The sequence below is a fragment of the Pelecanus crispus genome, chromosome 2, assembly GCF_030463565.1.
Source record: "Pelecanus crispus isolate bPelCri1 chromosome 2, bPelCri1.pri, whole genome shotgun sequence".
Lineage (NCBI taxonomy): Eukaryota > Metazoa > Chordata > Aves > Pelecaniformes > Pelecanidae > Pelecanus > Pelecanus crispus.
The window spans coordinates 15,865,812-15,878,080 of NC_134644.1; the positions used below are offsets into that span (position 1 = coordinate 15,865,812).

At 37.2% G+C, this 12,269-nt stretch overlaps 1 protein-coding gene across 8 annotated transcripts in view; it reads left to right on the top strand.

Annotated features, from left to right (window-relative positions):
- PARD3 (par-3 family cell polarity regulator) overlaps nt 1-12,269 on the top strand; it is a 462,728-nt gene that overhangs the window by 45,990 nt on the left and 404,469 nt on the right. For all 8 annotated transcript variants that reach the window (XM_075704957.1, XM_075704960.1, XM_075704958.1 and 5 more), the window contains exon 2: nt 6,614-6,715. In XM_075704957.1, coding sequence (XP_075561072.1) covers nt 6,614-6,715 — 102 coding nt within the window. The remainder of the gene's footprint in view (nt 1-6,613; nt 6,716-12,269) is intronic.

The window sequence follows — 12,269 nt, forward strand, 5'->3', positions numbered from 1 at the left end:
CATTATTTGTAACCTTCCTGGGTATGTATCCCTACTTCTTGGTAATACAAAATACCAAGAAACTAAATTTAGCGGGATACATCCCCAGTCCAAAAAGCAGTTTTACAGGTTAAGAAACAAAAAGATGAAAGGCACGAGGCTTATTTTCTACTGTACAGCGTTCAGCTATTTTCTGTAGTCTTCTGTAGCCCTGTTTTTCTTGACTTCATGGGCCACAGGGCAAGGTAGAGTAAACGTGTTCTAAAATTGGTACAAGGGGAGTGCGGTCAGAAATGGAAAAGGTAGCTGTCCTTTCAACTCATCACCTGGTAACTTAAGAGTTGTTACAGGTATTGGGTGACTTCTGAGGTCTCCTGGGCTACTTTCATTAATGTTAACTATTTTTCTCGCTTGTGCCTGAAATTTGAGGAGACGGGCGATGGGAAGGAGATGCAATTCAAACCCAGGGACTTGTTCTTGCTGGCTTGTCGGGCTGTGGAACGTAACTGGAATCCAGCTGACATTGCGAGCGTTCGTGGCTTCCCTCTGGCACCTGACTGCTTGTTTTGACGGTTCCTCCTGCAGCACAGAGCTAGACAGAGAAATGAATAAACTCACTGGCAAATTTTCAGATATATTAGAGTTTTATTAACCATTATTTTCCTTTCGGCCTGTGTTAACATGCCCAAGTGCCATGTGCTGCTGAACAGACAAGTCCGGTATAAACCCCAGGCTGATGATTTAGTCGGTTTTGATTTGTGTGTACTCTTTTGCCACAAAGGCTTTATCTGTTCTCAAAATACTCAAAACAGTGAAGATAACCACACACAGAGCCATGTATAAATTTCAGATGGCTTTAAGCAGAAACTAAAAACTATGTACTTACTTTCCCTTTATCTCCTCGTTTATAAGTGAGAAGTTATATTGACACACTTGGATCTGCTTCTGCGCTTTCACTTGTCCTGGTGGCGAGTCCATTTTCCTTTGAGAGTTACACTGAAATACCTGTGCACGACTGTCCAGTTGACAGTGTTTTTAAAAAAAATCATTTAAGGGTCTATGTACTGAAAAAGACCTTAAAGCAAAAGGCTATAAATGATATCTAAATTTAAATCATTTCAGTTTTAGTAAGATGATCTCTGATAGGCACAGAGAAGCCTCCATGAGCTCAGCTTGGCAAAGCAAATGTTTCCCCAGATACTGCTCCTTTGTAAGAAATACTCTTCCTGTTCTGGCCTGAACAGATTAGAAAATATAAGTGTGTGTGGAGAGAAAAATCTAATTTACTTGATTTCGAGATGTGTAACAAATTGTAGTGGCAACTACAGTTGGTCTGCACCCAGCTGAAAGCTGCGGTTGGGAAACCTGAGTTGGTACGCTCAAAGGTAAGAAGTACAGAGACCTCTTGGGGAGCACTTGCTGGCCTCCCCCAGTAGTGGGCTCTGGGGGGGCTTCAAACCAACCACAAGAAATCACCCCCTCAATCCCCCCCCAACTACCTAATTGTAGCCATGCAGATCAAATAGTCTTTTTGATGCTTCAGGACATCCTCCTGGTGGCCAGGTGAGATTAAATCACAGCACTGGGCATAATTTCTAAACGCTAAGAATTCTAAGGCGGGCTTTTTAGGAGCCTGATTTTCTGCTTTGTCTTAAATAGATAGCTACTTCTGACTAAGAAGCTTGTGGTGTTCTCTTCTTGTGCAACATGGACAAAATATTTCAAAGAATGATCTTACTTATTGTAACTTTTTATGTTAAACACTTCTGTACATTTTTGGAAAGGATACATTTGCAAAAACCAAGACACCTATTAGGTACTAAAGAAGTAAGAAATCTTCCTATGCCATTTAAGAAGAGCACATTGCAGTTTCCATTCCTGTTTCTAGATATTGTTTTCCACATATGGTGCTTGTTTCCATTATGTGGGAACATAAAATGGTTAGCTACAGAATACTGAATGATATTACTTAAGCGAATGGTTTTCTCAGTTTTTCCTTTGTGCTTTTTAGAAGTCATGTTGTATGGAATAAACAGAATATGAATGGCTGCATTCTTATTGCCTTTGTAATGTGCTCTTGCTTCCACTCTGAGTGCTGGTGTTCACTTAGTAAATATGTATCTTCCATTATTGAGGACTTTGGAGCAGAAAATTTGGTGCTCATGAGTTTAAATTATTAAGTACCTTTATAATCATAGTCAAGTAGAATAGTTAAATGGGTGTACACAGGAAACAGGAGATCTGACTTGCTTAGACTTGAGCCGAATGATGCAATATTTAAATGAAGGTATTATAAATCAGGTTTAGCATTACTTCTATCCTTGTATTCAATGAAGTGAACTTGCTAGTTCTTCTGCATGAACTGGTGACAAAGGCATCTATACAGCTTTTACAAAATAATTGCACATCGCTGACTTTACGCTTTGGTGGAGCAGTGTAGCTGATGAGTTTTCTATCAAAGTGTGGTTTTGTATCTCTAAATGCATTGTAGATTTGGAGACGGCAAATGTTGTGATTTTACACAATTGTAACAGTGAGAGGATATAAATGTGGCTTTGTTGACAAAATGTGAAAATCTAATTGTAATATACAAATTGAAATTTTGAAACAACAGTGAAGCGTCCAACTCTGGGATGTTTTCTTAAACCAGAACAACCCTGAAGCAGGTTTCTTGAAAAGCTTTCGAGTAATTTTAAAAATTGTTTTTATTATTTTTTTTCATCTTTACAGAAACTGACTTTTTTAGACTCGATATATTTTGCACTTTCCTTGTTTTATAACTAGAAGATATTTTGCTCTTCACTCATGTAAGCACCCTGTTGCAAGTGCCCTGAGCAGGCCATCTCTCTGTGGGTTAGTAGTGGAGCAAATTCCTAACTTGTGAGATCTCACTTGAGCCCTGTGCTACCACCGGGAGAGGGTGACCCCGAAGGTGTTTTGGGTGTCCTGAAGGAGCAATTGGACCAGTTTACCCTGCAGATGAAGTTGCGTAAACTCCAGTAAACTCTGGTAATTGCTGATTTCCACTTTATGACTCAGTAACTGGTCTAAGCCAAAACAGTATTTTTGACTGCTTCAGAAAGTGCTTGAAGACTGTATTACTGCTATTGCATGGCGAATTATGAATATGTTTACAGGCTGCGATGGAGAAATACAAGTTGACCAAGCTGTGAATACAGATACCCTTGTAATGGCGATGTAATAGTACTTGAATACAAATCAGTGTTAAGTTTGGTCCTGTTTCTTTTGTATTTAGCAAACAGTGCATAGGAGCTGACTCGTATACACCATGTGTTCATGGCAGACAGAACACAGAGTAGGAATTTAAACGTGAACATTTATGCAGTTTGAGGGTTTCCATGCTGTTTGGTTAGTTAATACATAGAATTAGTTGTTAAAATTTGGAACCATGAATAGCTGTGGATTTTCTTAACTCGGTAAAATCACTACCTTCAATGTTTTTGGGTTTGGTCTTTTTGGTTGGGTGTGTTGGGTTTTTTTTGGTTGGGTGGTTTTGGTTTTTTTTTTTTTTTTTTTTTTTTATGGTGTAACTAATCTCCACAAAATGTGAGTGCTCCCCTGCCAGCTAGACCTCTCTTCCCTCCCAAGCCTCCCTCACAAAATCTTTGATTTATGTGAAGCCTTTAGTAGAGTAAAAGGGCCTCAAGAGAAGGACTGCTCTGTGAAGTTTGGAGAGGGCTTTAATGAAAAGTTTCATTGTTATTTCATATTTACTTACCAAATCCTGCCAGAGTAAATTCTTGCCAAACTAGTTTTATATATTTCTTGTCTGGTCTTGCTAACGTATTTTTTTGTATCGGGACCTTGTCTGACAGGAAAAGCGACCAGAGCAGTTCAGGCTATGGCACAACAAATAGGTGATGCAGGAAAAGCGAAGTCTATCTAAAACTTCTTACGCAATATCGAGAAACTTTTAAAGGAACTAATTAGCAAAAGTGATGCAGCTTATATATCAAAGCTATTTTTAATGTAGATTGTGCATACTGAAATAGCACAACAGTGCTTCAGCAGTGGGCGTTTCTACTATTGATTCTGTCATCGTGCGTGTTTTCTTACATTTGCCTTGGAGGTGGGAAGTACTTGTGGTAGGAAGAAAAAAAAAGGATACAGGGTTATTGAAGTTGTAGTTTCAGTTTGGGTGCTGTTTGTTTTGATGGACATAGTCAAGTCACTGTGCCAGTATTGCAATTATCTGTTTTTTAATGTTTCCATTCTTCAGTAAGAAGATTAAGTGATGCAAACAAAAATGGTGAAGTGTGTGACATATGAGGGATCAGACTCTCTTGAAGCCTCTCTTAAAGCCTCTCTTAGTTTTTCCATTTCAGATTTTGTAGTGAAGCCTGGCTTATGGTTCAATCCCGACTTGGCTTTGAGATGGAATAATTAGCAGAGGAAACCTGAACAAAGTCCTTTAGGAGTGCAGGATGCTTCCTAAGCTTGTCAGTTTGGTTGTGTCTTCAAAGCCTGGGTTTTCACAACTGTGTTTCATTCTCTGGTGTAGATATGAGAGGCAGGGGAGATTTTTGTAATGGGCTGGAGGATGAGGAAGGATCCTCTTTCCTTTTCGTTTGAGAGCAGAGCTTACATGGGCAACTCTTCAGTGGATTTCCCTTTAGAACTTGTTTGTTAAGGAACTTTTAAGGATTTCTGGTTTACATGGAAGGCTTCTTCCAGCTCTGCCTTTAAATGTTAGTGGAGTATTCAAACTCAACAGAAAGGTTATCCTAGTATTTGCATTACCTACCTTTTTACAGAGTAATTTCTGTAATACGTAGCTATGTGTGCACCTCTGTATGCATGACTGTGAATAACGTAGTACTATTTTTAACTGTTCCTGAATTTTTACTTAAAAAAAATTAATGCTGAATTATCTCCTATAATGTGCTACAGCAGTAAGTGTAGTTTGGGGAAAGGCCATATACTAGGAAAATCAGTTAATTGTATAAAAAATACTTGTCCAGAAGAAATGTAAGGTGATGATATTTAATACTTAGAGAAGTTAAAGAAAAAAAATCCGTAATTTAATTTCTGAAGTGATTAGCCTAATGACTGTAAATAATGTAATTCTGAAATCTGATCATCTGGTGGTGATGATTTACAGCAGTATTTAAGGTGGATGTACTTATACAAACAATGAAGTAAGTTTCATGGTTACCCAATTTCTCCTAAATCTTTGACCTATGCATATGTATCACGTGCAAATAAAAAGAGTTCTAGGATATTAAAACCAAAACAAATATCCCTTGATGTTCCTTCATGCAGCATGGTGTCCAAGATTTCATGCAGTCTGTCCTGTCAAGATTTAAAAACACATATAGATCTAGAGGAATTCTGGTGGTCCCATTTCTTGTCCAGTTCCATCCTTTAAGAAATCAAATTATTTTCAAGTTCTTTAAGGGTGGAGGGTTTTTTTGGGGGGTGTGTGGGGGGGTTGGTTTTGTTTTTTTTTTTTTTTTTAGTTTGTTTGGGTGGGGGTTTTTTATTTTGTTTAGGTTTGGTTTTGGGGTTTTTTTTGGGGTTTGGGGTTTTTTTTTTTTTTTTTTTTTTGTACTTCTAGACACTGATACCTGAAAACACTTGGATGCTAATTGCTATTTTTAGGAAGTCAGGCACTTTGCAAGATGTTGCAAGTTCGAAGGTCCTCAAATTAGTCACTTTCTGCAGTCGTGTCTGCTCAGTGAAAAGCAAGGAAGCTCTCTTACTGCTAGACACTTAACAACAGCCTGGGGCATTGGCACTGTTACGGGGGAATATTTGAGAAGCAAGAAAAGATTATGTATCATGTTCAGGTTGTGTGTTTATAGTACAACTTTCCCCTGGTAGAAAACAAACATTTTAAGAATAGCAAGTTGGGTACTAAAGAGTATTCAGGTCATGTAGCAATATGTAGAAGATGCTTTGTGGGCACAACCTTATTCGATCAGTTATGGTTTCCTTTTGTATTAAAAGTAATGAAGACTATAAAGCCAGTCTTCCCAGTTACAGTTAGACACATCTATACGCGCCAAACCACACACACTCACACATATGCATATATACACACACATATATACGCATATATATATGTGTGTGTACGTATGTGTGCGTATATGTATCTTTTTTTAATTACAATGCGGAAAGTGTTCTTCATATAAGACTCAGATATCCTGTCTACCAACTCTACCAAAGCACAGGTAGAAAGCCCTTTGATATCATTTAAATATTGTTTTGTACCCATTATAGCTGTCCTGTAAAACACACACTTTATGGCTGTCCTGTAACGTTTTGTGCCTGTTGACCACTCTCTGAGAGACTTTATTTTGAGGATGATGTATTTTCCTTTTATATAGTCCATATATTCAGTAACTGGGAATGCTGTTCCCCTGCATGTCAGTGATGGGGCTGTGACTCATGCAGAGCTGATAAAAGTAGGAAGAGTATGTATCTAATCTAGGGTGATTTAAAAAAAGAACTTTGGCTTTCCATCTCAATTTACATTTATTTACAGGAATATGACCGAAATGGTTGTTTTAATGTCGAGCATTTGTAGTACTGCAATGTTAACTATATGGTGGAATAACATTTTTCTGCTGGTATGTGATATCTGATGTTATTTTCTTCTCCTTTTATGCAGGATCCAAACTACTGGATACAAGTCCATCGACTGGAGCATGGGGATGGTGGGATCTTAGATCTCGATGACATTCTTTGTGATGTAGCCGATGACAAAGACCGTGTAAGTACAAATAGCTACAAAAGCAGCTCAGTGCACACTGTGCCTTGGCATGTCAGCGTTCTGTGCCTCCTGCATGTGTCCAAAAGTGGGAGTCAATGCAAAGGTTTTAGGTTTTTTTAATATAGTTTGCTTGACAGATGTGAGAAGTCTGTTACTGTTATCTTTTTCAAAAAATACAGGACATCTTTTATTGAAATCATGGGTGTTCCATCCTTTTTGGTTCTTTAAAAGTTCAAGTAAGAAAAGGGGGCTGCAAGAATAAAGAACCTCATAAGAATAAAGAACCTCATACAGTGGAACAGTAATGCAAAAAACCCAAATCTCTAAGTTAAGATTTTAGCTTCACGTTACCAGTTGAATATGTGAAAAATACAAGTTGTTTTTAAACTGTGGAGGGTTGGTAGATTGTTTTTTCAAAAATCTTTTTGCGAGGAATTGCTGGTTACACAGAACTTGAGAAAATAATTATACACTGCTAGGTCTTGAGTGCTTTTACTCTTTTTTTAAGTAGAGATTTAGATCACAGTCAGGTAACAGGTTTTTGGTTATTGGCTGTTTGTTTGGGGTTATAGATACTTGTGTCTTTGAATTACATGTTCAAAAAGGGTAAGGTAAGAAACACTGTGGCAAACTGTAAAGTCGTATGTAAATGTGCCACTTTTCTCTGCAAAGCCGCATGTGTTTGCCAAAGCTCTTGTAAGAGTCTGAGCCTGATACAGAGTTCAGTCTGAAAATGTGTTTCAGGACCCTGCTCTCTTCACAGACAGGATCCTTGATTGCCTCCGTTGGAAGCAACAGGCACTCTGAAGGCTCCTTGAAAACTGGCCAAATGACAACACTTAGGCTAATTTTTGAGAAATAAATACTTTGCCTGCAGTTATTTCTTGTGACCAAATTTAAGTGACATGGTTATTTCAACTATAAAGAAAGATTATTTGAGGAGTCTTGGGACATGGAGACTCCGTGCTGTCTGAAATGTTGGGATTACTCAAGCTGTATAGAGTAACTGCTGAGTTTTCAGGAATTTCTTCCATAAAAATAGTGCCCAGCTAAGATTTCATGAAAACCTAATTAAAACCTCTAGTTAGTTATCTCATATTGAAGTGCTCAGCTGCATGATTAGTTTAGCTTTTGCTTACAGGCCTCAAGGAGGCTGGTGCACGTTGTCACTATATATATACACACAGACATATCTGTGTATGTGTGTACGTAGGTATTTTTTTTTCAAACTTATTTGAATCATGCACTTCTTACCTCCTCACATGCTTCTTCCTTCAGAAAGAGAAGTTTGAGCTCTAGTGACTTCAAGATCTCATTCTTTGGCTGTTACGTTGGCTTGCTGCCTTCAAGTGGGGTAATTCCTCACAGTGAAACTCTGTGGGTGTTTTTATGTGCGTGACTAATAGATGAAAAACTCTGACTGCAACTGAAACAGGCAAAGTCATTATTGCAATATTGTTTTTGTGTATAGATGGACAAGATACCTAGTAATTAGTAGTATTCATTTCTGCATTTGCCAAGCTCGTATCCTCTGATTCTGTGAATCTGGCACATCGCTACTGATGGCACTTATCAGTTAAATTTCCTTTTTTAAAGGACCTTGTAGTATTGATTAGGAAGGTGCAATATAAACATGTACTGTGCTATATACTGCTTTATATCCTTGAATTAATCATTCTCACCGGACCTTCATGTTTGATTCTTTTCAAGCATTTCAGTCATTAGTCATTGTTTTTCAGTTTCCCGTCTTATATTTTACAGCTGACCTTCCTGGTTCCTTTTAGTTTTGGATCGTTAGCTTTGCATTTGATGCTTCCTCCATAGCAAGTGTACCAACTAGTTTTGTGTTAGCAGAACCTGATACAGGTCTCATTAATATAAGGTTCTGAATATGTCTCCAGTTAGGGATATTGTGTGTATATATACACTTAAGCATATCTTGTTAAAAAGCATTTAAACAGATGATCTCTAAACATTTAATTAAATTATTAGAGGCCTGTAGGATTAGTTAGGCTCAAAATGAAACATTAGCCTATATATATTTTTTTTTTTTTTTTTAATTGGGACAAAAATATCTAGGATATTGCAAAACTGAACACTTAATATCTTTGTGTTCATTTTCACAAGGAAGTTCTTTACATTCTTGAAGACAAGTTCATTGTGCTATTCACTGCCTATCATCTATACTTTTGAAAATTACTTAGGTCTTCTCATGGTTCTTTAGATGTAAGGATCATTCCCACAGTGATAACTGTCATTTTTGTCTTTTTGATGTTGCTTTTATGCCATAATTATTTGTACAGTGTCATATAAGCACAATATAGAATGTGAAGCAGCTAAGGACCAGCTTGTCCTCTTGAAGAATCTATTGCTCTGTATAGTCAACTATATTAGTAAAATAAAACTCGTAAGTAATGTGAAGAATATATTTACTCCTATTCCACTGTCTCCATGGAGAAAAATGTTCTATCCTGTAACAAATACAAAGACCCTTAGAGACTGCAGCTGTTCTGAATGGAATAAGAGAAGCATCTTTGTGATGGTGTCCTTCACATTAAAATGCACCATAGAAGGGTGACTTTATTTAGCTTCTTCAGTCTCTATGTTTTGGTATCCATTTGTCACTTACTAAAACAGAACGGATGAGTAAGGGTTAACCAGTTGCTCTCTGGAATAATTTGTGATGTTCAGTGTTTCTCCCCTTAAAAAAAAGGAGAAAAACATGAAACAAACTACATGGAAAAACTGATTTTGCTAAGCTGTTTGTTTCTTTCTGGAACAGCTTTTATTAAGTCCTTTAACATATTTCATCGAGAAAGTGCATAATGCATTCTAACTTAGCCGGCATGCAACTTCGACATTCATATTACACAATATCACTACACATGAAGTTGCTGACGAAAAGTTGGTTAATGCAGTTAATGGTAGTAACAGTATTAAAACAAAAATTAATAAATGCTCGTTTGGATAATTTTTTTCTTGGAAAACTTTTTTGTGATTGATTGATTGAAGTGCAAATTTTGTCCGGGTTTTATAGTGGAAAGATGGTTTTCAATAGAGATATATCAATGGTTTTTATATTTATCTGTCTTTCTCTCTGTATACATGAATACAAATGGATTGTTTTGTCTTTGTTGTTTTTGAAAAATACTTGGCTACAAGAAACAAGAATCTGTTTTCAACTAGTGTCATCCATTCCAGTCCTAAGTATGAGCATGTTTGGTACTGTTTGAGGAGACTGCTTGAAAAGCTTGGGCAGATGAATATCCAATATCTCTTTTGCAGAAATAAAGGAGAAATAACTCCTTTTAACTTGCTTTTAGTCAACTGCATAACCCGTTTTCGTTATTTTAAAAATACAGGTTTCTTGTGCATTTAATGATTAGAAAAATATTTTAAAGATAGGTTAACAAACTGATTTGTTTAGATTTCTGTTACTTGTGGAAGTAGCCCTTCATTTGAAGGCTCTCAAAAAACATCTGTCAACTTGACAAGTTTCCAGCTTGATGATAACATACGAAATGACCTCAGTTCAGTTCTTAGTAGGAAGATATTCCCAACAGCAAAAAAAACCCCAACCAACTGAACAAAAAAAACCCCAGCCATCCTCAAAAATGGTTTCTCCTGGCAGGCTGAAGCACACAGACACTTCAGTGATCCTCATGTTTTGGGTGTAATATGAAAGTTCTTACTTGGGGATCTCACAGGCCTTTGTTTATACATGGAAAAAAGCATTCAGGAAAATGTTGTGTAATTTCCCATTTTAACAGTACGTGTATGACTAGAACTTGGTCCCAGTTGAATGCTCACTGAAAGAGTCACTTGTATTTTGCACAATTTAAAAAAATTATTTCATGTGCAATTTTATGTGATTTTTTTTTACTGCGTAGTAATGCTCAGGCTGTTGCTCCATGAAAAGCTTTGGAGATCAAAATGTCTATGTTTGGTGTAGTTACATTTCTGAAAAATTAGAGGCTTTCCTTCCCAAGAGAACAACAAGGATCTGCCATTAACAGCCACTGGTTTTGGTGAGCAGTTGGGCAAATAGAGCTAATTTGAAACAATGTAGGGTATGAACCTAATGGCAATTACTCATAAATTCATTTGCCCAAATGTATTAGGTTTTTGGTAGCTTGGGATAAGCAACCTGTAAATGTAAAAGCATTGGCATCTTATTGTTTCCTTCATCGCTGTCCTAATAAATTCAACACTAGTTCTCAAAAATAACCACTGTATTGTGATGTATGCTTAGAGTTACAGCCTGGGTTTTGTTCTCTAAACTGAGGAATGGGCTTTATTTGCTTGACTTACCATTTTCAAGTATTCAGTCAGCTCTTCTCTGCATAATTCATACTTAGACCCACCAAGTGCAGAGATAAAAACCAGAGGAATATGGTTTGGTATTTTGTGGAGTCAAGTTTCATGCTTACCACAGCGTTTGTGTGCGTGGTACTAGTATCTGGCCCAGGTCACCGTAAGATCAAGGTGATGTTGGCGCTCACTGCTGGTTGGACATACTTCGAACCTCCTAGAAAGACGCACAATAAGTTGCTGTTTCGAGTGGAATACTGTTGGTGAGAATGGGATGGAGATTGATTTCATAGATCTGTGCAGAAATGGAGTTTGTAAACATTCATAATCTAGAGTTAACTATGTTAAGTAGTCAAATTGCTGCTTATTAATATTATGAATTTAGTGCTGGCTTGCTTCTAGCATGATCGGAGAAAGTCTTTGAGCATCATCTTCATATAATATGAAAGCATATTAGGAGCTTTTCCCAGCGTAGAGGAAAGGAAATGAACTTTTGGGTTGTGTGTTAAACATATGGTCAATCCTAAATAATACTGTTGTTTTGTTTACTTCCCCCTGGAAAGCACTGTTGAGTTAGAGAGGCATGTGATACACAAAATGTGAGTTTGGAAAGGATGACTATTTTGTTTGTAACAAATGTTGACTTGAAACCAACACAAAAAATAAGTCTATTTTGGGCAAGTGCATTATGATGTTAAGGTTAAAGGCTAGCTAGGGACTGGAGAGCTGTGATTACAATATCTTGCTGCTGTTGATTTTTCTTCTGTCACTCTTATTCTTAGGGACAATTATGCAAGACCCCAGTTCTATAGTAACTTCTGGGTAGACCAGTGAAAATGTGGTGCTGGTAGAAAGAATGAGATTCTGGTAATCCTGTGTCTGTTCCTTCTCTTCAAAACGTTAAAGAGCTTTTGAACTTGACAAAAGTTGCACAGATAAACTTGTGTTATCTTTAGATTTCCATCAGCACATAATCAGAATACTTAGAAGTAGTGTTGTTTGTTCTAAATTGGGGTGTGTCTGCCTCATTTAAGCAAACTTACAGCTGAGTTTACATTTGAATTCTCTTTGACTTTGCAACTTAAGAATTTAACCCTAAAACCGTGAACAGAGAACAACAACTTTCTGTGGTACTTACAAAGTTTGTTTCTGCCATTAACAGATTAAAACCCTGGAGTGAATGAAAGAACATCCAGGTCCAGTGCAGCGAATCTGACAGCAAACCTAAAAATGCCAAAAAATT